Raw genomic sequence first — 24425 nt, forward strand, 5'->3', positions numbered from 1 at the left:
CAGGACAGAGGAGACAGAAGCCCACCACTTAGCTCCAGGCACGGAGAGGGCTGCTTTCAGGCCTCCAGTTTGTCCAGGGGTGGGCGCCAGTTCCTGAGCAACGGCGGAGCAAACAGTGCAGCAGTGGGAGGAATGCCAGACATAGTTGCAAACAAGCCACTCCTCCCGCTCACAGCTAGAGGCTGGGTGAGGGTGGCAACGTGGACCCTGCTCAACGCCCCCCCCCACACCTCCCCGGCTTGAACCCAGAGACAACCACTTGTAAGGCAGCCTCTTCCCCACACTGACCAGGAGAGGAAGTCCTCCAGGATAGTTAAGTCCTTCACTTAACTCAAGAGAGCTCCCCTTCAGGCTGTTACTGCCAAGGGTCCGCTGAATTAATGGTTGAGAAAGCACCTTCTAACCAGTAAAACCCTACTGTTCACTGTGAGGAGGAATTTGCATTCTAGTCGTACAAATGGGACCCTGGGTATTTTCAGTCCCAACGTATCCTGTCTCCCCAAAGCAGAGAGCCAGCTCTGATCCCTTCACCGACCCCCCCCAACCTAGCACTAAGGCCAGGGGTCAGCTCGCTGGGGGTGAATCCCTCATGGGCGTGCCCACCAGCTGTTGGGGCCGAGCAGTGGTGGCTCAGGCCCTGGGGTGGTGACTTCACTTCCGCTCCAACCTCCCCAGCACTCCTCCCCTATGAGGCCCCACCAGGCCAAAATCGAGAAGTCCAAGGTTAACTGTTCCTCCCCACTTTAAGAGCTAATTAAAATGATTAGCCACAATGAAGTGTCAAACATTAACCAGAAGAAGCTGCAGGACCAAACAGGCCTCTATCTTGGGCAGAGATGAGGGTCAGGACCATCAAATCCCACGGCTGGGATGTGGGGGGGAAGTGGGGGGGGTCGGGATGGGGGGCGCGGGCGGCGAGGTAGAAGCTGGCTGAGGCGCGGAGGGGATTAGGGGGTTAGGAGGTGACCCTGGTCAGGAGGGCCGGGCAGGGAGGGCAGGGCGACAGAGTTAGGTAGGGTGCGATGGAGGGATAGGCAATCCGAAAAGCAGCCGCCTCAGCAGTCTCCCAAAGCAAGGCGCGGTCGGCAGGGCACACGGCGCTGCGCGGCTGCCGAGTCCACGAGCCGGCGGCAGAGGAGGGAACACAGAGGCGGGAGAGCGGGAACGCGGGAGCGGGAAGGCTGGCGGCCGGCTCACACGGAAACTCCGGCCCCTGCCAAGAGGTCTCTATTTTGGCGATCCAATTATCCAAGTCATAGGTGTGTGTGTGTGTGTGTCTGTGTGTGTGTGTCTGTGTGTGTGTCTGTGTATGTGTCTGTGTGTGTGCGCGCGCGCGGGCGCGCGTGTGTGTGTGTGGAGAGAGAGAGAAAAAGAGAGAATGTGTGTGTTACCCTAAGGCGCCTGGTCCCAGAAGCCCTAGGGGCCGCCAGATCAATCTAGCAGCCCCGCCACAAGGAGGCCGACCGCCTGCCCTCGGGCACCGAGCTGCTGGGGCAGGCTGTCACAACCGGCCCTCTCACGGACCTCGGGCTGCCCGGGGAGCGGGCAAACCCGCCCCCACCCCGACAGGGGAAATCGACTGGGCTTCTAACCCGGGACCGGCAGCCCGGGTTTCCCAAAGCACACGCGGTGGGGCGAGGCAAGGGCGGGACGCAACACGCCTCAGCTCTCCCACCCTTCCCTGGGCCCCTCAGCCCCTAATGCCCCGGGGCCCCGGCGTCCCTGTTCCCGCTCTCCGGCAAACTTTCCGAGGGCCCCGAAGGCTCGGAGAACCGGCGCCATCGACGTACCTGAGACTGCGCGGGCTCCGTCGCGGGGCCGGGGTCGACCGCCGCGGTCTCCTCCCTACTCGGAAGGCCGAGACGCGGGGTCCCCAGCCCGGCCGACCCGCCTTCTCCCCCTCGGAAGCCGGGCCGGGCGAGTGGTGCCGGGACTTCGGCGCCGGCGAAAGGAGAAGTGGAAGTTGAGCGCAGCGCCGGGTCGGTCCCCGCGGCCGCCGGGGCCACCGTTCCCCTCCTTCCTCCCCTCCCTCCTCTCCTCCCTGCCCGCCGGCCCCCGCGGCCCCGCGCCTGTGACTCACCTCGGCGCCGGGGCAGGCTGGTCCGGGCGGGCGAGGCGCAGGGCTCTCCCACACGTCGCGCCGCCAATGGCAAGTTGGAGGGCGAGATGCAAATACCAGGTGAGACGACGGCGCCCCTTATAAAACGACTCCGGGGGGCGGGGTGGAGTGCCCGGGGAGCCCAGACGCCAGGCCGAAGGAGGGGGTGGCTGGGGCGCCCGCGGAGGGGGCGCGAGCCAACGGAGACCTGCGCCGAGACAACCGAGCGAAAGGGGAAATTGCGCTAGAGACACACACGTCCCCGCAGGCGGCGGCTGGGGCGGGCGCGAAGGAGGCAGGGCGGGAGGGAGGGAAGAGCCGGAGGGAGGGACCGACGGGAGGGACGGCGGGCGGGCGGGGTGGAGGAGGGCGAGAGGGAGGGACGAGGCGTCTTGGTGGAAACAGCGCCCCTCCACCCCCGGCCCGCCGCGGTCGCCAGCACGGCAGGGGGAGCCGTGCCAGGGGCCCGCGCGGCCTCTCCTTCCCCTCCCGGCTCGCTGGCCCCCGGGGGACGGCGAGAACCTGGCTCCCGCGGAGCTCACGTCGCGCGCCCAGCGCCCCCCACGTGGCGCGTCCCGGGGCCCGCAGCTTCCGCCGGGATGCCCCACACCGTGTCTCATAGAAAAAAAACAAAAAACAAAAACAAAACCATTCCATTCCCGGGGGACTCCGGATGGCTATATCCGGCCCCCTCGGTTCCTCGCGCTTACCGGCTTTGGCCCCAGCCCCGCGCTCCCAATTGTTATTGAGCGCCTGCGGTGCGGCGGACCTGCTCGAGGGCGGGCCGAGCGGGTAGGTGAGGCCGGGAGATGCCCGGAGGATCCAGTTTGGGGACTATATGCCAGACACCGCGGAATCCCGGGCCAAATGCCTCGTGCACTTGGCGCGACTAGAGAGTTTTGGGGATTTCTTAGGGAGGTCGAGCCTAGGGCTCCCGATGAGGGAGGCCAGAGGATATGAATGCGGGGAAGGATTGGGGGGAGAGGGCTGGTGCAGCAGGTGCAAATGTATCGAGTTAGGGTGTTGCAGAAAAACTCGTGCCCCCTTCTGTCCAGAGGCAGGCTTCTCTGCTTGATGTATCTATTTGGATCCAGCCCATTCTGCCTCCCCCTAACCCTGTCCTCTCACGTGCCTCAGCATCCATCCCAGCCCCCCGCTCCACCCTGCCCCCACCCACTCCACCCCACCCCCACCCCACCCCACCCCTCCCCCACCCCACCCCACCCCTCCCCCACCTAGGAGGCCCTAGGAGGGAGTTGACTGGGAATTGTCACTTCTGGCTCAACGTGGTCTGGAGGAGGGGCCCTGCTAGGCCTCAGCCGGCATCTCCCTCCTCCGCAGAACGCAGCAAAGCGGAAAAGGCCCCAGGGGAGGGGGGCCCTCTGCGGGGGTGGGGGTGGACTAAGGACCTGAGGTCCAGGGGCCTGCTCAGCCACCAGCATGTCCGCTTCCCCAGCCTTGGGAAAGGAGAGTCCCTGGCACAGGACTGGGGAACAGGAGTGTTGGGTGACGCTGCCGAAGGTAGCTGTGGATTACCGGTTTCCAGGGAAAGACCTAGGGGCTGGACTGGGGCACCCGAACACCTTGAGACCTCTTGGCCACCTAAAGCTAAGTCCTTGAAAGAAGTGCCCAGAGAAAATTTCCACTCCTTTTCTCTTGTAAATGAACACACTTTCCCCAGGGGATTCTGGGTCTGAAGACGCAATTTTCCTGCCAGTGAGGCTCCCCTCTCAAAATTGTGGTAGATCTCAGCCATCCCTAAGGGGCCTTTACTTTGACACACGCACATACACACAAGCGCGCGCTGGGGGAGGGGGCGGGCACAGGCTTTCCCATTTTGCTAAGAGTTCAGAGGTCTCTAACATCAGACAGACCTGGGTTCCTATTCCAGCTTCACCATTTACTGACTGTGTGTGTCTTTGGACAAGTCGCTTAAACTCTCGGAGCCTGACTTTCTTTATTTTTAAATTGAGGAAAATAAGAATCTATCTCCCAAGGCTGTGGGGAGGCTTGAATGAGATAGTCTGTCTATAGCAGTGCCTGGTGCTTAGTAAGCCCTCAATAAACGTTAGCTGCCTTTAGCATCATCTCCGTCTCATCTCGTTTTTCTCAACCCAGCTCTTGGGAGAAAGTGTGCAGGGCTGGAAGCTGCTGAGAATGGTGGCTGCCTCCTATGAGTGTTTGTGGTTTAAACCAAGCTCGAGGCCTCAAGGTTTGGAAGTGCTAGAGGAGAGGTCTTCTTGGGAAGGGCAGGGAGAGAGGATGGCAGGGGCACCATGAGGACCTGCTCACAGCCCTGATGCCTCCCAGTGACCCGCAGCCCATGGCTTGTGGGAATCCCAGAAGTTCCCACCATCCGCAGCCACTAGGAACTAACCACAGCCCCGTGACCTGGGAGGTGCAGCCAAAGCAAACCCCACCCCCTTGATGGAAACCTGGTGCTGACCTCGCCTGAGGGAGCCCTCGGCCACCTGAATGACCTTCCTGACTCCAGGTCAGCCAGGCTGCCGTTCCAATGACCTTGCTGCTCCCCAGCCCTCGACGTCGGGTGAGCCCCAGCCAGGTGGGGCCAGCGGCTGGAGATCACCACTCCTGATGACAGCCACCCTGTCTCTGCCAACTGCTCATTCCCCGACTTGGCAGGAATTCCCTGTGTATGCCCAGGCTGTGCCATCCAGCATGCCCTCTCAGCCTCTCTCCTTCCAGCCCTGTTTCCCCTCACTCTCCAGCCCCAGTTTGATCCTCTCGAGGCTCAGCACCGGGGTCCCCTGGGGAGAGGTGGGACCACCTGGCTGCCCAGAGCCTGTGTAGGGCCACCTCCCCGCTTCTGCGCTCCACTTGCCTTTCTGCCTTGGCCACTTCCTCAGCCCCTCTTATGTCGCCTCTTTTAAGCAGCGAGTGATGACCTATGTTATCCTGCAAATCACCCCAGGTGCTCTGGGGACAAGGTGGCTGGCTAGTTCCCCCCTCTCCACCCCTCCCCCCCGCCCCGCCTCCCTTAATCCCTTAGCCTCAACAACTTCTATTCAAACCTGTGGCCAGAACTAAATACCACAGTGCTGCAGCCTCTGTGGCCATAGCCCTTACTTTCCATCACAGACACATGCTAGGAAGGTCACCTGTCCATCAGACTTTCAGAATGTAAACCATATTCGAAAGGCAGGAGAGAAGTTATGGTTTAAGAGGAACCCTCTCCCCTGTAAAGCTGAGATGTCCCCTCTAATCCTTTCTATACAGCCAGCAGTCGTTCCTCTGTTCAGTAACTTCAGATTCGCCTCTATTGGATTGACCTGATGAGGCCTTAGATGCAAATGATGGACAGATTGTGGTTGGGCCTCATAAGGAGTTTTTGTTCTCAAAAGATTGTTGAGTAGCTGTAAAAAAGAAGAATTCCTTGGGATAGGTTATACCAAATTGCTCCCTGTGTGGCTCATACTGGGGGGCAGCCGGGCTGAGGGGCCTAGGTCAAAGCACAGGCATACAGGTGGGAGGATATAGTTGGGAGCAACTTCACAGATCATGTTCTGGCCAGCCACCTTCCTTGGCTGGGGCTCTGGGAAAGCCTGTCTCAGTCCTACCCTTCCCTGACCCCTGCTCTCATTAAAATGGAGAGCTTTACCTTTCCCCTCCAGATCTTTACTGGGACAGGCCCTGGCATCCTGAGAGCCCCTACAACATTTCAGAGGAGTGCTGGGTTTCACTTCTTAGGCCAGACAGCAGCTCAGGGGCCTGCCTGGAGGAAGATGACAGCCCCACATAGGAGGTGCCATGGGCCCTGAGCGAGTGCTCTGCGTGTCTGCTCTGGGCCCAGGGGCTGTTGGGAGGCGCTGTCCCCACTGCTCGCACAGCAAGGGGAGCCGGCCTAGTATTGGGGAAAACAGATTCTGTGCCTCTGGTTTGGCGGAGATCTGGAGGGTGGGTGGAGGGGGAGGAACCCAATCCTGTTGGTTCATTTGCAAAAAAAAAAAACAAGGAAGAACTGGCTTCAGGCAGAGTTCAGTAACTGAGGGCAAGGCCTCTGGAGTCTCTAATCCCACTGGTCCCTAGCCCCTATCTTGGGGCCTAGGCTCAGCCTGGAAAAGTCCCTTGGAGAAAAGCCGAGAACAGGCGCCTGCTCTGGGGCACCTATCAGAAGCAGCGCAGTATCCAGAATTTTTTGGCAATCGTCCAGTGGAACCAGAGTTAACCCCTCAACCCCCGGCATCTGCTGCCCCAGCACCCATCTTGTGTGGCAGGCCACCTTGCTGTGCCCACAGCCCTTCAGGGATTCCAAGTTACACTCTGAAGGTGCCACCCCTCAATGCTGCAGGAAACACCAGTGGGCCTAGGGAGGCCTTGGCCCAAGGAGCTGCTGCTAGGGACCAAGGAGTGAAACAGAGGTGCAGATGGACGCCAGCCTGTGGAGGACTTGCCAGAGAGAGCACCAAGTGATTTCTGTGGCCCTTGCGTGTGTGGGGTGTTGGGGGAGACAGGGTCACAAGCAGCCACAGAACTGGGGATTCCCTCCTCAGATGGAAAGGAGGCTCAGGAGAGAGGAGGGAGCCCCAGTCACGTTACATGGGGTGCTGGTATTATATACGGCAAATGGCGCCCCCTGGAGTTGTGCAGGGAGAGGGCAGTAAGGACCAACACAGGCAAGCACAGGGCAGGGGTGCTTGAATGCAGGGGAGAGAAAAGGAAAGCCTTGTTTTGGAACACGAAGTGGGGACACTGGGCCTGACCCCAGGTCCTCAGAACTGGACATGCAGGAGAGTGATGGGGAGATGCTATGAGGGGGGTTTAGCTCCCAATGTCACCCACTGCACATCCTGCCAAGGGGCGGTTCTGGGCTGAGGCTTGTAACAGGATGTAGAGGATTCTGCCCTTTCAAGGTCACCCCATCCCACAGGGAGGCAAGGACAAGCCTGAGCCACAGGCTGGACGCTAGACGGAGGCCCGTGAGGCCTGCAGGCACTCCTCAGTTCACCCACCCTGCCCCCAGGACAGGGGGCGAGGGTTGTTGTTGTTGTTGTTGTTGAATTCAGAAAAATACAACATTGAATGTCTATAAAGGTGCAGTATGAGTCATTTCACGGAATGTCTAGGCCCCTTCGCTGGCAGCAAACAAACTTTCCAGCCCTCTTTTGAGGAAGCCATCCAACTGGGCTGCTGCTGCTGGTTTCTGTGTGAGTGAGTGAGTGTGCGTGTGGGTCTGTATGTGGGATGGGTCTCTGGAGGGCCCTGCCTGCCTATGTGTGAGTCTGTGTGCCCCTCAGAGTGAGGGAGAAACTGGGGCTGGTGTGCGTGTGTGCGTGCACACACATGTACGTACACATGCACTCGACTCTTGGGTGTGTCAAGTCCCCTCAAGCACGCGTGTGTTTGTGGAGGGAGTGTGCATGTGTGTGTCTGCAAGGCAGTGTGGTGTGTGAGCCTGTGCATCTGAGGGTGTCCACGTGTACATTTTTTCCTCATCGCTGCCAAATTATCTTCCCATCTCTCCCCTCACGAAACGAAGGGCTGGCTGAGGGAAGCTAGCAGTTGAAGGGAAGGGAGGGAGGCGCGGAGGGGAGAGGGGTTGGAGGGAAACCAAAGCAATTCCTCTCGTCGGAGGAAAGTGTCAGCCAAGGATGAAACTGAAACCGAGGCGGCAGCTCGAAGCGGCAGCACCCTGGGATGGTCCCGGGTCCCACGCTCCCCCTTCTCCAGCCAGCCGTGGAGATTAGTCAGCCTGGAATTCCCATTCCTGCAGCCCCGGCTTGGGGTTGAGGCCGTGGTTAGCACGTGACCCCATTAGCACCCATTATCACATTAACACAAATTAGTATATCATATCCTCTCCCAGTCACCTAGTAGGGTGCACGGCCAGGCTGGAGGGAGAGGCCCCACTAGCTCAGGGAGGAGAAGCCAGTATGTGGGCATCAAGGGAGGGGGCAGGCTGAGGACTGCGGCAGGTCAGACAGAGGGACGGGGACATCAAGCTTGGACAATATGATCATTTTCCTAGGTCGTGCTCTGGGAGGAGACACCTTGGGGAGGGGGTTGGTAGAAAGGAGGGGGTTTCCAGGAATAGCTGGGCACCGCCCTGTAGGAAGGAGGCCCGGGCTCTGAGGTCTGGGCGGGAGACAGACGGTATTTCTCCTGGCACACAGTGAAACCTGGGAACGTTTAGGATCCTTTGGGGTTTTTTCTTTTTTTTCTCCCTTTCCTTTTCTTCATGGAAAATCCTTAGATAACTTTCTCAGATGGTTTTGGACATCCTGAAAGCAGGGGACCTGTAGTGATAGACAGAGGACAAGACGCACCCAGAACCCTAGCTCAGGGCACAGGGTGTACATCTTTGTACCAATAAGGGAGACATACTCTACCCAGGCATTTATATGTAAAGTTGTATCATGGGAAAAGTCAGCCACTGGAGCCTCTGGAAAGGGTGAGGCTTGCGCCCCCCAACAGCTTTTTTTTTCAGCTTAAAGGTGTCTGGCCACAGGTTATTTTTGTGCCCTGATACTCTCAATACGTTAGCTAACCAGCCACCACATAACCATGAACCAACACGGAAAGGTCAGCGGCATCATGACTTCTAGAGCTCAGGGCCTGCACAGAGGTAGGGCACAAAGCTCGATCAACCGAGGCCGAGGCTGCAAGTCTGAGCTCCAGATGGGCCTCTTGGCCGTTTTTCTTACATAGCTGCTGAATTCCGGATTGACAAGCACGGAATCCCTAACCATCGCCCTCCATCCAGCCCAAGGCCGAGCCCGTGTCCCTCCTCCAGCACGAGCCCTGGTCTCAGACTGCTCCCCAGCCCCGGCCACAGCCTGTCCTTCTGCAGAAGACGCATCCTTGGTCTCATGGGAGCCAGGCTGGAGGATGGCTGTTCAGGGAAACCCACTCCTAACGCCCGAGACGCGACTCAGAGTTTCCATTCTACTGCCCGCGGGTCAAGAGCGCCGTCCCTGGAGAGCAAACGCTGCCCCAAACCGCGGTCTCTTGGCTGGAGGCGAGTCTCCCCAAGCTCTGCAGGGCCCAGGAGGTGGCCCGAGGGACCCTGAAGAAGCGCGCACCAGGCAGCCCCACGCCTGGACGCTAGCGCTGCTGGTCGGCTCTCCGGATTCTACTGCCGCTCGGGTGGGAGCGCCGGGCCCGAGGGACAGTGGGGTCGTGGCGGCCCCTGCAGCTTTCCCCTCGCCCCGCACCCCTGGGCTCCCCGCGGGGGCCCGAGCTCTCCACCCCGACCCCAGCAGTGCGCCCATGGAGCCTCTGCAGCGCCACCTGCAGGCGGAACGCGCGCCACGTCTCGGGCCGAGGCGGGAACCGGAGGCCGAGCGGGCGGAGGAGGAGAGGGGAGAGGTCGGCTCCTTGGCCCCGAGCGCTCCTCGCTCGCCCGCTGCCTCCTGGCGCCGCCCAGCCTCGAGCGGCCTGGCCAGCGCCTAGCCCCGTCTCGCGCCCCGCCCGGCGCTCGGACCTTCCACTCCTGCGGTCTCCTGCCCCAGGCGCCTCTTCTCGCGAAGCAGTGAAGTCACACCGAGCTCGATCCGCTGACTCATGAGAATCCTCCCCCGTCCCCGGCACACCCCTTGAAACTTCTCCGCCATCCCTTCTTTCCCGCACCTCCCTCCCTTCCTTGCGCCCCGTCGGGCGAGCAGGGGCGGCTCCGGACTCCCAGGGAAGGCCTGTTGGGGTAGCTGGGAGAGGAAGGGCGGGCGGGAGTCCGCGTGAAGACCTCCGCGCTCGGCCCCTGCCCGCCCCGCTCTTCTGGGGCGCATGGGGGCTGCCCCGGAGGGAAGTGCGCTTTTGCAACTGTGGGCAAAACTCCCATCCGGGTATCCTTTTGCAATTATTCACCTACGCAGGAGGCCTCGGGGCTTCAGGACAGGCTGGGGAGTTCGCTTGGAGGCTGAAATCTCTTTGGAACCTCCTGTTCCCGTGAACAGCCGCAGCACAAGGGCTGGCGCCACCAAGGGGACAAACGCGGAGCGCTCTGAGCTTTGAGCTGCCCTCGACCCGGGCATTAGTGAAGTCGCTTAGTCGTGTCCCACTCTTTATGACCCCATGGACTGTATAGCCTGCCAGGTTCCTTCGTCCATTAAGCTGATCAAATGCCTGAGAGGTCGCTGTGGCCTTCCTCCTATGACTTGGTACTGGTGCAGGCCAGGCTGAATTGGGGGTGACTTTGAGGCCAAGAATTCCCTGTTTTCACCACCAGTCTTTGCTCCTGCACTGTGCCGCTGGTTTGAGGACTCCCACTGGAGTGGGACACCAGAAATTAGTTTCAACAAAGGTGGCAGAGGACCTCAGGCCTGGGCCAGGGAAGGCTTCAAGTTGGCAGGGCTCTGCAGCCTGCTCTGAAACACCTGAAGATCCCCTTTCCCTCTGGAAAGACAGAGATCCTTAAGCATTATTTGCATGTGTACGTAGGTACTTGCTAAGTTGCCTCAGTTGTACCCGACTCTTTGCGACCCTAGTGGACTATAGGCTGCCAGGCTCCTCTATCCATGGGATTCTCCAGGCAAGAATACTGGAGTGGGTAGCTGTGCCCTCCTCCAGGGGATCTTCCCAACCCAGGAATTGAACCTGCATCTCTTAAGTCTACAGCATTGGCAGGCAGGTTCTTTACTACTAGCACCAACTGGGAAGTTCTAAGCATCCTTTCCCACCCAGCAAATCACAGTGCTGATTTTCTTTCTTACCCTGTATGCAGTTTCCTTTTGTCTCTACAGTAAGGGTTGGGTGGTGAAGCCTGCAAGCTTCCTGGCCCACTTGTCGCTGCATTTGGGGGCAGGGCTCTACCAAGGCTATGGCCGATGTGGAAATGGCAATGTACTAACGAGCAAAGGGGGCCTGCAAACTAGTCTCAGACTTGAGGTTTAATGTGGCATGAAGGGGGTTTTCTGCGCTCATTATCTCAGCCTCAAGTTGAAAGCTGCTTGGTTAAGGTGGCTCTTCACCAGCCAGCTCTGCAGGGTGTGTTTGTTGGGGACTGGGAGCCACTGAATGGTTGGGTAGGAACATAGTGCTAAGATCATGGCTGAGAACAATCTCACCATAAAGCCTTCCTGGGGCAATTTTGGGCTTGAAGCCAGCCTTTTTTAGGGGCTAAAGGATGCCACCTTTCATGAAGCAGTTTTAAGGCTGTCAGACTCTCCATGAAGAGCAAATCAGGCAAGGAGCAATTTCTAGGGGCCTAGGTCTAGGTGTAACTTGCTATGTCGATTACATGTAACTTGCTAAGTCATAAGCCTCAAACTAAAACAACCACAAAAACAATCTGTTGAGTCAAAGGGATAGCAGTAGCAATGTGCAGAAACATTTGCCAAGGGTTTGGGGTCCCATTAGCATCTGCTGTAGACCGTAGAGATGAAAGGCAAGTGAGTCTGTGGAGGGCTGAAGGAAGTCCTGGGTGAGCATCTGAGAGACTTTTCCATACACAGGAGGTTAGAGCTGAGGGTGGAGGGATGATCTGTTTCCCTTCATTTTACAGATGAGGCTGCCGAGAGTTTAAGTAAACAGACTCATGTTCTGTTCCCAGAGATGAGAGAAGATACAAGAAGAGAATGGAGGAAGAACCATGATTCGGTCAGTAGAGGAAAAGCTTGGAGTAGATGGAAGCAGAACAGTAATCCGAGGAGTGATGAAGATCTGATGTGAACTCACACATCATACTCCCAGCACCTCTGTTGCACTGATGGTTCCCGATGACCTGTCTGTCTGCCACTAGGTTATAAAGCCACTGAGGGCAGGGACTGTATATTAGTCATCGTCTTATCTCTGGGGCCTGTTGTCCCACAGCATGCAGTAAGTTATGCTGTATGTTTGCTAGCTGACCAATAAATCCATTTACAAATGTATATATGTATTCATAAATTCAACACCCACATTGAGTGCTCTTTCAGAAGCATTTCTGTGTTGCACTGCAAATGCCACGAGAGCACAGGTGGGAACCTGCCCGGGAGCCAGGCAGCTCTGTCCACACACCAGATGTGACTCCTGGGCTTCTCCAACTGACACAGACCTTGGAGACTCCACCGGGACCAGGAAAGATCTTCAAGAAAGTATGAGACTAGGCAAAACTCATGGTGGGCCTCCTGAAGATATTTTGGCTACCACCAAATTGTCAACACCTACCAGCCAAAGGCTGCAGTGAGGGAGGGTGTGCGCCCTGGGGACCTGTGGGGTGTCTCAGGAAGAGGGTGCTGGGAAGGACTTGTAGAATTCAGGCCAGGCTGGGTGATTTGGGGGAGGGGTTAAGGAAGCCAGGCTTTACTCTGAATTAGATGCTGTCGGGAAGTGTCTTACTGAATAAATCATATCCAATAGGAGGGCAGACTGGAGTGTGGCTCAATCTGTAATTGGTAAGGAAGCAGTAGTCACTTAGATTAGCCAGGATGGAGGGTGGTGGTTGCTCATTTCTGTGGTTTGGGCAGTGTTTGGCTTTTTTTTTTTTTTGCCCCTGTTCACACATGATTCTGGAGTAGTCTTGTTTTTGGCTCCATCCACCATGGTCAGGGTGGCCTCGTATGCTGCTAATGTCCCATGAACCTGTTTACATTCAACAGCACACCCAGGCCCAGTGGGGAGTTTTTAGCGACACCAAGGCCTTGCTGACAGTCCCAGGCCAGCTTCCAGGTGTCAGGGGCTGTGTTTCTCTTTCTCAAAATGTTCATTTTGAGATGGTCCGTTTTCCAACCAGGAATTGGCAGTCCAGTATTTAAATATTCAGACCCTCCCTGTACTCTGACCCAGTCACACCCATCTGTAGAACCAGCCAGGCAGGGGAACGTCATCACTGGCCTGGGCTCTGTCTCTGTGTGTGGTTTTGTTTACATGTGTCCGTGCCCGCCAGAAATTCCCTGATAAGATGGGAAAGAGGCCAGAGGCAGTCTTACTTCACCTCTGGGGCCGGCAGGACTTTCCCTCTGCCCAGAGCACAGGGCACTGGGATGGAGCCCCAGCAATCTCTTGGGCAGCAAGGGTGCCAGGCTTCAGGTGGAGTCAGGGAAGGGCAGAGGGGATATTGTGGCAGCCAAACTTGCGAGGAGTGAGGAGCGGGAACGGGAAGGGGCAGTAGTGGAAGGGAGGGGAGAGTTCCTTTGTATAAACGGGTCTCTAGAGGAGCTGCTGGTTTTCCTTCAAGGAAGCAGCCTGTGCTAGAGCACTGTGGGTTCCCCACCCCCATCCCTTTCTGCCCTAAGCCTCTTGTCTCCAAAACAGGCCCTGTTGATTAGAACAAGAAGAAAGTCCCACATGTTGACCTCATCCTCCACTAAGAGGCTTACTCTGACCCCTTTCCAATCAAACACACTCCCTGCCCTCAGGTCCATCTTGCCAGCTCAAGTACGAGGACATCTCTCACCATGTGTGTCCTACAGGTGGCCGGGCAAACGTCAGCACCATCCTGAAGTGGGGCCGAGGCACCACCAGGTATCATTTGTAAAATGGCAAAGAGAAGCGAGGCTGCAGTCAAGTGGGTGAGCCCCAAAAGCTTGATATTTTGGCAGAGCCCCAACTTCACAGGGTGTGACCAGCCCTGTTCTGTGGCCCAGCTAATCACAGGCCAGCTATCAAGGGCCAAACCTCAGTTGGCACTGCTTGTGTGTAGTCAGAAATTGGTCCTTGGATTTGTTCCTTGTGATCCTTGGGGACCCAGGATCACACATCCTGGGTTTCATCCCAGGATGAAACACATCCTGGGTTAAGTAGCAGTGGGTGAAGTAACGGAGGTCTGATAACCTGGATTACAGAGAACTGAGGCCCCAAGGCAGAGGCTCACTTTTACAATAAGCCCCGTTATCTAGCATCATCCAGCAACCAAGGACTTGGTCAGCACTTTGCCAGGGTTTTCGGGGGGGATAGGGAACGTTGTCCCCATCCTGAGGAAAAAGTCTGCTCTGGGAGAGCTTACAGCCAATTTAGGGAGTGAACACTAATAATGAGGAGACTACTTAAAGGACAATCAAGTTCAAAGGCAGTAAGTGCAACTGAAGTTCAGAGATGAAATCATGTGTGGGCACTAGTCCAGCTGGTACTACGTCACCATGGTGGGATTTCATCCGGGCCTTGAAAGATGAGCAGGATTTAGATATGTAGAAGGGAACAGGGGCGGTGTTTCAGATGTGAAGAGCACAAACAAAAGTTTAAAAGTGGAGATAAACCAGATGTTTATGTGTGTGCGCATATGCATGTTCAAAGGTGGTCCACAGGGCAGAGGGGGCCAAGGTTGGGACTTGATATGACTAATGACAGGAAGTCAGTGTATGTTGGTCCTATGCTGTAGGGTCGGGGGACGTGGACCAAGTGATGCTTTAGGAAGTGATCCAGCAGCAGCGATTGGTAAAGGACGGGTGCTCTGGCTGATCTCCATTCTTCGCATGTCTACAGGGCTTTTTGTATCTTCCTGTGGACACAACTGACTATATTATGCTTCTGGGTTCATGTGTCTGCTTTCCTCACTGCCACCAGCAGCTCCTTAAGAGAAGTAGCCATGTTTTCTCTATCTTCCTATTCTGCCATCTACATGGCTCCTTGTAGGTATTCAATGAACACTGAATAGAAGAACAGATCCTTTCATTTTAGTTAACTGAATTATTATGACATTCCATGCAAGGATGGCAACTGTCAAAGAATTAGACGAAACTGCACCTAACAGCGAAACAAGGCAAATCACAATTTGACCTTTTTAAAAAATGATTTAAATGCTTCAGGATCTTACAGCGTCTTGGTACCATCTCTGTAAGCAGCAATCACTATATAATAAGTCCCGTTTCACAGAATACTAGATGAGTTTTATACCTATGGATTTAGGTATGTCATGCCTCAGATCATACTTCACTAAAAGTGTATATATATGGTAAGAAGCTGTTCTAGTGCAGCTAACTCTTAAAGTGGACATGTGTCCCGTTCTAGTGTCCAGAAGAGATTTCATTATAGCTGCTACTCCCTTTAAACAAACCCAATACCGATAACAAAATCCAGCCTGGTAATTATTTTCTCTTTAGAAAAAGATTCCCAATAGGACTCTTGAAAGTAGTAAAACTTTCCTCTTAATAGGAATTAAGATTTGATTTTTAAAAGTTAAGTAATTTGAAATGTAAAATATGAGTTGATTTATGAAACTTTGACTTCTCTTCCCAGGAAATCATCTGCAAGGTGAGGCATGCCTATAAGCCTATTTGAGATAAAAGGGGATAGGGGAGGGAAATTTCTAGTTTGGGGGACAGTGAGTGGAGGAGTTGAAGAGACCAAGATCCCTCTACGAGTCAGACTCCAAGCTTAGCCCTGAAGCACTGGTCTCCGAACCTCTGTTTCCGTTTGCAGTAAATGTCTTTTCTGCTCTCCCCTCCCACGACCAATTCAGTTCTGGGCTGGGGGGGTACACAGGGGAGGTGCCCCAGGTAGAGCAGAGTGGAGTCCACATGTTTATGTGTGTGCTCATTCAATGTTTCACTGAGCACCAACTATGAGCCCTGTGCCCAGCTCTGGAGAGAGAACTGTGAGAAGACAGGAAACCCAGAGTTCTGGCTTCCAGGGAGCTGCAGAGCAGCAGGGGGACATGTAAGCAAGGAACAGGCTTGGGAGGATCAGGAAAGTCTTCAGAGATGGCGATTTTCCCCAGAGGAGGGGAGAGGGGTCAAGTTCTGCGGGAAGAGGCCATAGCAGGTCTGTACAAAGAGGTCTGGAAGGCGAGGGAGTTCAGGAAACTGAAAGAAGCTGAGAGTGTGAAGCAGGGAGAAGGAGGCCAAGAAAGATGGTCTATTTGGGAATGGCTCCAACTGGCCTGCTCTCTCATTCACACAGCTTTCCTCCCTTCACCCACTCGCTCCCTTTCAAAGAGAAGAGAATTTAGAAGAATCAGGTTTTATTTAATGATGTGAACATTAAGAATTTGCCTACATGGTTGAAATATTCACAAAGGACTTGATCATTCATACCCATACATTCAGAGGAAGTCTGCTGAATAAAAAAAAAATGCTCCTCTACTCATCTAAGCTGTTCTCAGGGACAGCCAAGGGCCTGCCTGCTACCCAGGGCGAGGGCTTCAGTCTTCATGAATGTTGAAGAGCTTGGCTACTTCATTGAGATCTTCATGTTGCTCACCGTCCTTAATAATCTGAGGGACAGAGGAACAAGAAGTCTAACTCACTCCGTGTGTGTGCAGGCCAGGCCAGCCCCCACTCCACACCGGGAGGGAGTTGTGGGAAGGGCTTTCTGCAAAGCCCAAGTGAGGACGCCACCCAACCGTGTCCTGAGTGAAAAAGAAACATTCCTTTTATAAAAAAAGAAAGAAAGAAACATTCCTGAGCCAAGGCGACACCTTGTTCTGCTCAGGCCCAGTCTGACCTGGGAGGACAGTGCATGGCAGGACAGCTGATGAAGTCACAGGAGCAGCTTCCGCCCACACCCCTATCTTCCTCTCAGAGCTGTGCCGGCACCTACCTTCCGTGCTATTGGCATCCGGTTGAAGATGTTCCACAGCACAATCCCCACCACCACTTTGTCCCTGAGGTAGAAGATGACACCTTTGCCGTAGTCCTCCCCTTGGGTGGGGACCTGGGGGACTGCAGGGTTGCTGGGAGGAACAGGGATGTCCGAGGCCTCAGACTCTGTCTCGCTCTCTGATCGGATACCAGTGCCTGTGGCCAACCCCCCAAACAAACAAGCAAAGTCAAAACAAAACAAAGTCACTTATTATGCGCTTGGAAATTCTAGAAGGCAAGTATCTTTCAACACCTGCTTCAGGCTGCTTCTAGATGATTTGTTTTTCTATGCTGCCTCAGTAAACACTGGTCTTCTCCAGCTCCTCTCCATTGACAGAGCCAACAAAAGCTCTTCCTTGCCAGTTGCTGGGCACTGGGTCAGTCTGACCCCAAACTTTCTATCTCAGTTTAAATTGACTCTACGGATATTTCCTGGTATCTTTTTCAAATTACAGAAGACTTGTTCTTGTCGTCTGAGAAACATCCTAGAGCTACAGTCAGTACAATAGCCACTAGTTACGTATAGTTATCCTGATTAAAATTAATTCATAATTGAAGTTTAATTTTCATTAAAATTGAACAAAAATTGTAAAATCCAGTTCCTCACTTGCCAAACCAGTTCATTTGTGAAACCCAACGCTCCCTGGTGGTCTAGTGGTTAGGATTCGCTGCTCTCACCACTGAGGCTCGGGTTTGATTCCCGGTCAGGGAAGCCTTTCTTCTTGAGCTTCCCAGGTGGCGCCAGTGGTAAAGAACCTGCCTACCAGTGCCAGAGTCATAAGAGATGTGGGTTTGATACCTGGGTTGCGAAGATCCCCTGGAGGAGGGAAATGACAATCCACTCCAGTATTCTGGCCTGGGAAATTCCTAGGATGTGATTGAAGCAACATAGCACGTTTGCACTAACCACATTTCAAGTGCTGAAGAGCCATATGTGCTGAGTGGCTAATGTTTCGGACAGAAGACAGAACACTGCCACTATGGCAGAAAGTTCTCTTAGCATCATTAGAGACACTCTGGCCAAAGCAGAAGGCACTTCCAAAGGGAAAAACCATAGTGCAAGTGTTTCCTCCTGGGTGGGGTGGTGGCAGCAGCCTGGGGAGAGGGTACTTTGTCTTCTGAGAACCAGGCTTCAGGTAATACTGCCCAGTGGACAGAGCAGTGACCTTCAGCTTATAAGTCCCTGGGTCCTCCTCTGGGGATCCACTTCCCAGGAGAGGTCCAAATTAAGGAGGAATAACGTAATCCACTTAGATTATACATGAACAAGACCCTTATATCCATATGTCTTGCTTTCTCCTTAAAGAGCAATTTGTCCTTAAAATGCCTCTAATAGGAGGACACAGAGGTTAAATAACTTCAGCCAAGGTCACGAAGGGAGAGAGAAGAGGCCTGGGAGTTAATGAAAGAGATGTGTGTGGGAGAGACATTCATTTCAAGAGAGATGTTCTTTGCCTCCTGTCTAAAGAAAACCTGGTGTTCAGATCTGACAACTGGAACTAGAGGCAGCTTAAGAACTACCTGGGCTTCCCAGGTGGCCCTGTAAAAAATCTGTCTGCCCATACAGGAGATATGGGTTCAATCCCTGGGTCAGAAGATCCCCTGGAGGAGGGCATGGCAACCCACTCCAATATTCTTGTCTGGGAAATCCCAGGAGCCTGGCGGGCTACAGTCCATGGGGTTGTGAAGAATCAGACATGACTGAGCGACTGAGTATGGAAGAACTACTCAGCCCAGTTCTTCACTGTCCAAGGCACAAGGAAGGGAGCAGGTCCCACACTAAGGTTCTTGGGCCTCGTTCTTGGGATCAGCAGGAAGCAAAAAAAAGGGGGGGTGGCACTGAAAAAGTACAAGTTTTCTTCATCACACCAGTCTTCCTAGTCCATCCAGAAAAACTAGACTTTCAGTCATTGAGTTACCTACCGTCCAGAGTCTAGGATAACACCCACTGTAACCATCTATGCTCTGACCAGGATACCTGATTTCACCAGCTCTCAGACCACTGAAGAGTAAGGACTTCGGGTCTGGTGTGTTTTAAAGCACACCATGAAGAGTGGCTTTCACAGGTTCCCCCTGGCCAATACAGAAAGCCCTTGTTTGGGAGGATTTGGACCACGGCTTCTCAATGCTCTTCACGAGAAGAGGCTGGGCTTCCTTACCTGACTGCTCTGTGGCAGATTTGGGGTTGTCCTGTGCAGTTGCTTTTGCAAAAACACCGACTGTGGGCAAGCTACTGTCCACCAGACCAATCGCTTCATAGCCAACATCAGGGCCCAAATCACTCCTGAGGAAGGAGAGAGAAGGTATTCTGTCAGAGGACTGTCAAGAATGGTGTGGCAGAATGTTTTCTCTATGACAACAACCGTGCTTTCGTGCCAACCAAAGAACCTGGTGGCAAGAGAAATCCCAAAGTGATCTCTCGCCTGCTAGGGCATCTGGGGACAACTGTGAGAAAGCACGATTATCCCAAACAGTTTTTATTTTTCCTTAACAAGCCACTATGCATATCGCAGATCCATACTGCCATCTATATGTTCTAAAATTTTATCATGTGTTTATACCATACACCACATCTGGGGCAGGATGGCATCCCCACATTTATTATTCACTACTTCCCTTTACCTCTTTTCAAAGCTGCCTTTTTGAAACTTTAAAGAGTGCTCCATATCTATGGAACTCAGAATGTGAGATATTTTGTGGTTTTATTAACTGATAAACTTCCTTACTTTACTTTGCATCATTTCCTCTTAGCTTTCATTTTTTCAAAGCTGAAATGCTTTCTATACAGAGGCACCTTGGCTCACTTGGTCATTTTATTTTCTTTGTTCTTCTTGGAAGTTTTTCCCATCATCATCATGCTAGGAAGTTCACGGAATATTGGTGGCAGAGGCACGCCATGGTTTTGTAATCATCTCAGTGACTTGAGCTGTTTTGTTTCTGGGGCCCTATATTTTGTTATCTTCTTGGCCACAGAAGCTCATCGGACTGGTGTCTTCAGGGAACAGTCTACAATGACTTCTTGGATTCTGTTCATGGAAACTGATAATTGTAGAGCTATTCTTTTCTTAAGTGTATTATCTTACACATGTTGACCCCGAGATCCATCTATTATTTGTTTTGCTGCCCACTCATGAAACTGTGTGTGATCATCCTGAAATGTACTCCCATCAGCTGAGAATTTTCTCAACAGAAACGGCTTAGAGGTTTCTGAAACCTTGAAGTTTTTTTTTTTTTTTTAATGTATCCCATCTTTCAAATCAACAAGATGAGAGTGGGCCAAACAGGGCCAGCTCCAGTACTCAGGAATATCCATCGCTAACTTTTCATTATCCAGAAAGCTGCCTATATTTGTCTGACTCTGAATTGCTTATTTTAAGAGTTACATGAGTGGGCTGTCTTTGTCCGTAGGTTGGGCTCCTGAGCATCAGCAGCAAAGAACAAAGAAAATATACTTCTGTCTGTATCTAAGGGCACACTTCTGTCCTACCTACTGTAGCTCCAACTCTGAGTTATTTTAGCAGAAGTTCTAGTGCCATCTCCATTCATTCACCTGTTCAAACTTAGGTCGAATGGAGTCCTTTTACCAGAAGATGGCTCAGGGGTAGAAAGCACAGACATGAGATGCAATTTTTTTACCCTCTGTATGAAGCTGACTGGCCCACAAAGAAAGCAAACCATATGATTCTGGCTCCATTAATTCTGTGTTCTAACCGACTGAGTCCTCAAAGCACAAAACTATTACCAGAACATTGACTGATGCCAGTACGGCTTAGCAGCTCCAGTCATATTCTCTCCAGCCAATCTTCCGCTCACAACAGCATGATCATGGTGCTCTACCCGCCTCCTACCCAACTTTATATCGTAGAAACATGCGGCATCTCCTGCCTTTGGAGACAAATATGTTACATGAGCACATGATTAAAAAAAAAAAAGCAAGTTAAGGACAGAACATAAACTTTGGGGGTTCAAAAAAATGCTTGTGATGTTAACTAACATCTTCCATCCACAGGTCAGAATCATACCTACAGTATCAAAAACAGGTACGCTTCCATTTTTAAAAAAACATCAGATGCTTCCCCAAAGTTAACCTCAGTTCTGCATGCTCCAGCTTGCACTTTCTTCTCGTTCTGCCCTTTAGCAGAAACAGGGTATTTAATAACCAGGATTTGCAGAATATTTTTTCCTGTGTGGAAACCAGTTTTTAGATGTGATTGCCTCTTACCTAGAAATCTTTTCCAAGGTGAGATTTTTTTTTGATCATTCAATATTCATTCATTCATTCAGCAAGTATTTCCAGAGTATTTACTCTGTACAGAGCATCATACTGTCTGGGCTGCAGAGACATGCCTGACACAGACCCTGCCCACGTGGAGTGTACAAGCACTGAGGAAGGTGTGGCACTGTTGCACTGACGGTGTGCCATACAAGAGGAATGCAGTGAGTGAGCTCAGGGTTTCAAGCAGAGAGAGAACCCCCTGCTGGCTGGAGGTGAACAAGGCCAGCTTCACGGAGGATGTGGTGGCGTGTTAGCTCTCTCACTCTTTGTTCATCTTTGTGGCTATTCAGATACCCCCAAAGCAACCTAAAAATCCAACACATGAGCAGTAGTGAGATAAATTCTGAGATCCACCAAATGGAGTATTATACAGTCATTACACTGTTCACAGAATTGGAAGCAATGTGGAAAAAACTTACATTTGAACGTTAAGTGAAAGAGAAAAGAATACAAAGGTTTATACGTAGTATGCTTGCCATGACTGTCTACAACAAAGAAAAACACCTATGTGCTAGGAAATGAAGGGAAGGAAAAACACCCAAATATCCGTGGCTGCTGCCGAGGACTCCCTTTCTCCTTTTTGGCTGCGTTTTCCACACAGAGCATGTATGGCTTTTATAACAATTGTAAAAAAATCCAGTACAATGTAGCTTTAAAAAAAAAAGAGCTTTAAGGGAAAAACACCCTTCAAAGTTCCTACGTCCTTGGTTGCAGAGTCCATAATCAAACACAATACACTTGTTATGATCTAACAATAGGGAAATTACCTCATGTTCCTACATACTATAGTCCTGTTTGTGTTGTAACAGATTTTTAAAAACACCTAAAAATAGTACTCAAGGAAAATGAAAATGGAGTAATTTTCCTTTCCAGAGAATGTTACAAAACTGGACTCGTGTTCAGGCAAAAGGAACAGCAGATCAGTCTGAAAGCTGCACACACGCCTGTCAAGGGGATGCTGATGGCTGCTGCCAACAGCGGAACCGGGAGAGGCCTACTTCTGTGGCCATGTGCACCATTCACTTCCTTTTCCAGAAGCCTGTGGCGTGAGGCCAGACCTGATCCTGTAAACCAAACAGTTCACAAGCTTCTGCTGTCTACCCTCAGCTTCCAAACACAGAGACCCTTTTTGAGCAAGCTGCTGCTGAATCTCTGAGCAACACCAGGCAGACTTGCGCCCAGGCCCGAGCCAACGCACTGCATCTGGTCAGGCCATCACCACACACTTACCACCCAGATGTTAGAACGGGCCTGGAGCTCTGCGTTTACCCGGAAGCCGCCAAAATCAGAGTCTATCTCTAATCCACCAGTCTTGGCCAACTCAACATTGGGCTCCAGGCCCACGGCTGCCACTATGTGGTCAGTTTCTACCTGAGGATAGAAAGAATTCAGTCAATGATCACAGTTTCCTCGTATACCTATGGTTGGAGCAACTGTATATCACGTCACTAAAAATTGGGGCTTTACCAAAAAATCACTGATTAACTCTGATAAAAAGGTTCTAAGTTCCATTTCATAAAGTGTCACCCCTACACACATACATACCCCCTTCCATCCAAACAGAAATCTGCCACCGTAGAAGGTCTCAAAAGTGTGTGACATACACACGAAGGGGATATGGGAAATGGTTCCCAGGTGTCTACGCCGGCTCCCATCATTTTTATTTTAGTAGAGGACAGTTCATTCAGAAAATTATGACAGGTCAATGGTAACTGCCAAGACAACTAATCTATGGGTATCAAATGAAGGAGTAAGAATGAGGAAACAGGGCAGGGCAGGGTTGGAAGGTCTTCTGGCAGCCTGTCTTCCCCTCCTTACCTTCCGGCCATCTTTCAGCTTGATGAGTAACCTGCCAGCGCTGACTCCAACTGATTGCACAATAGCACTGGGCAGCACCTTAACCCCCTCTGTGAAGGCAAATGAGACCTGAGGCTGAGCCTGTGAGCCCACCACCCTCACAACAGACGAGAGGCATCCCCCACAAAACCAGGACTCGTCAGCACACGGGCGGCCTTGGAGAGCCACAGGCACCCACACCCACAGTTCATTTCCGGCACTTCCAGGAATCTGCTGCATCAGATTCATAACACCTACATGAAGCCAGCTGACAGGAGAATGGTGGAAACTTTTCACCTGGCAGCCGGTAAGGCTTATGTACAGGGGGTTCCCAAAGAAGCAAACTCTGCCAGTTCTAACTAACTCCAGGCAAGAGTGGGAGCACATGGAAAGAGTGTCTCTACCTCGTCGGACTTTTTCCATGGTCCAGTTGCTGAGGTATTCGGGGAGGACCTTCCCCATATTTCCTTTCTCAGGGAAAAGCTGAATCACTTCTGTGCCTGAGGCTCGAGCTGGGAAGAAGAAACAGAGTAGGTAAAGCAGGAGGCAAAGGCCAACCCCAGGAAGAGAAGTAAAGGGGCCAGCGATAGCCATCTACTGCACACAAGGCAAGGCCGTGACCTGGGCCAGAGCACCCATTTCTGGGCCACTAGGGCACAAGGGCATCCATCCACATGGCAAACACAACAGGTGCCAGAATTTGTCCCTGGATTCAGGGACATACAGTGAACTCGGTGCACATACACCCAGGCTTACACAAGTGCCTTGCAAGCTCTGAATAGTATGCACCCTCCTGAGAAGATGCTCTGATTTCACACAGCTGAAAAATCACGGTAAGAAAACAAATGACTGCCGTGAAACATTCGAACTGGAACTCACAGATCAGTCAAGCTGCGAACCATCATGTGTCGGAAAGAAGTCTTTGACTTTTACGGGGAGCAGCAGTTCAAAGATACATGCAGTTCTTTAGTCTACATTGCTCCTACCATCTTAATAACTCACTTTCCTTAATATTTTATTTCTAAGGAGTTCTGGCCCAGAGGTGAGAGGAAAAGGAAAGAAAGCAGCACTGCTCAGCTGCTTGGATGACAGCCTTTCAATCACTAAGGTGACCCACATCAGAGCTAAGCTCCGTGATTAGTTTTTCATCATGTAAACATTAATTGACCCCTTTCTACTGATGCTGGCAAATGCATCTCTGAAAAGCATGTGCTATAAGGCCAGAGAAAGAAAATGGAGGTCACTCCCCAATACTCACCCTTTCTGCCAAGAGCACAGGCCAGTTCGCTACCAAGAAAGCCTCCGCCAATAATCGTAATCGACTTGACTTCTCGGGAAATCTTCTCTAAGGTTCTAAAGTCTTCGATCTGTAGAATCACACCAGTTTAATCCATTGATTTCCCAAAGGGGTATACAATGATAATACTAGGAAATATTTTCTGATAAATCTTTGACAACAGTAATTTGCACATAAAATCTTCTCCTTGTATGAAGTGGCTCAATTACAGCTTCTATTTTATTGATGCAAATTTCTTTCTCCAATGTAACACTCTATTAACAGTAGTTCTCAACTGGGGACAGGCATGCCCCCTCTCCCCCAGGGAATATCTGACATTGTCTGTGGCGTTTTTGGCTGTCACAGGTACTACCTGAAGCTAGTGGGTGGAGTCCATGGACACTGCTAAACACCCTACAGTCCATCCCCTCACCACAAACAGTTATCCGGCCCAAAATGCCAAGAGTGCCAAGGCTGACAAACCTTGTT

The 24425-nt window shown here is 52.4% G+C and overlaps 3 protein-coding genes across 6 annotated transcripts in view; 1 reads left to right on the forward strand and 2 right to left on the reverse strand.

The window, feature by feature from the left end:
• The window catches only part of ELF4 (E74 like ETS transcription factor 4), a 38057-nt gene extending 35727 nt beyond the window's left edge, over window positions 1-2330 (reverse strand). For 2 of the 3 annotated variants that reach the window (XM_055563541.1, XM_055563540.1), the window contains exon 1: window positions 2081-2330. The gene's annotated coding sequence lies outside the window, so the exon portion shown is untranslated. Of the gene's footprint in view, window positions 1-1790; window positions 1934-2080 lie in introns of all 3 variants that reach the window. The other variant, XM_055563539.1, reaches the window with a different exon arrangement.
• Window positions 899-11902, forward strand: LOC129639567 (vasodilator-stimulated phosphoprotein-like). Its single transcript, XM_055564705.1, has 4 exons — window positions 899-919; window positions 1441-1639; window positions 1796-2179; window positions 11556-11902. Exons 1-4 carry the CDS (start codon window positions 899-901, stop codon window positions 11720-11722), a joined length of 771 nt encoding a protein of 256 aa, XP_055420680.1. The 3' UTR covers window positions 11723-11902.
• A 4010-nt stretch (window positions 11903-15912) lies between these two features.
• The window catches only part of AIFM1 (apoptosis inducing factor mitochondria associated 1), a 30762-nt gene continuing 22249 nt past the window's right edge, over window positions 15913-24425 (reverse strand). For both annotated transcript variants that reach the window (XM_055563592.1, XM_055563591.1), the window contains exons 9-16: window positions 23919-24027; window positions 23065-23172; window positions 22643-22731; window positions 22055-22195; window positions 20291-20433; window positions 18708-18832; window positions 16508-16704; window positions 15913-16181 (exon numbers count right to left, since the gene is read on the reverse strand). In XM_055563592.1, the coding sequence (XP_055419567.1) occupies window positions 16110-16181; window positions 16508-16704; window positions 18708-18832; window positions 20291-20433; window positions 22055-22195; window positions 22643-22731; window positions 23065-23172; window positions 23919-24027 (984 nt within the window). In that variant the 3' untranslated portion in view covers window positions 15913-16109. The remainder of the gene's footprint in view (window positions 16182-16507; window positions 16705-18707; window positions 18833-20290; window positions 20434-22054; window positions 22196-22642; window positions 22732-23064; window positions 23173-23918; window positions 24028-24425) is intronic.

This window comes from Bubalus kerabau, chromosome X (genome assembly GCF_029407905.1).
Source record: "Bubalus kerabau isolate K-KA32 ecotype Philippines breed swamp buffalo chromosome X, PCC_UOA_SB_1v2, whole genome shotgun sequence".
Classification (NCBI taxonomy): domain Eukaryota; kingdom Metazoa; phylum Chordata; class Mammalia; order Artiodactyla; family Bovidae; genus Bubalus; species Bubalus kerabau.

Bases quoted from the DNA above. Each gene is read 5' to 3' on its own strand.
- LOC129639567 (XM_055564705.1), top strand. From the start codon at position 899: ATGGGGGGCGCGGGCGGCGAG. The intron at 1,640-1,795 runs GCAAGGGCGGGA...GACGTACCTGAG, and splicing joins AGCACACGCGGTGGGGCGAG to ACTGCGCGGGCTCCGTCGCG. The intron at 2,180-11,555 runs GTGAGACGACGG...TTCATTTTACAG, and splicing joins GGGCGAGATGCAAATACCAG to ATGAGGCTGCCGAGAGTTTA.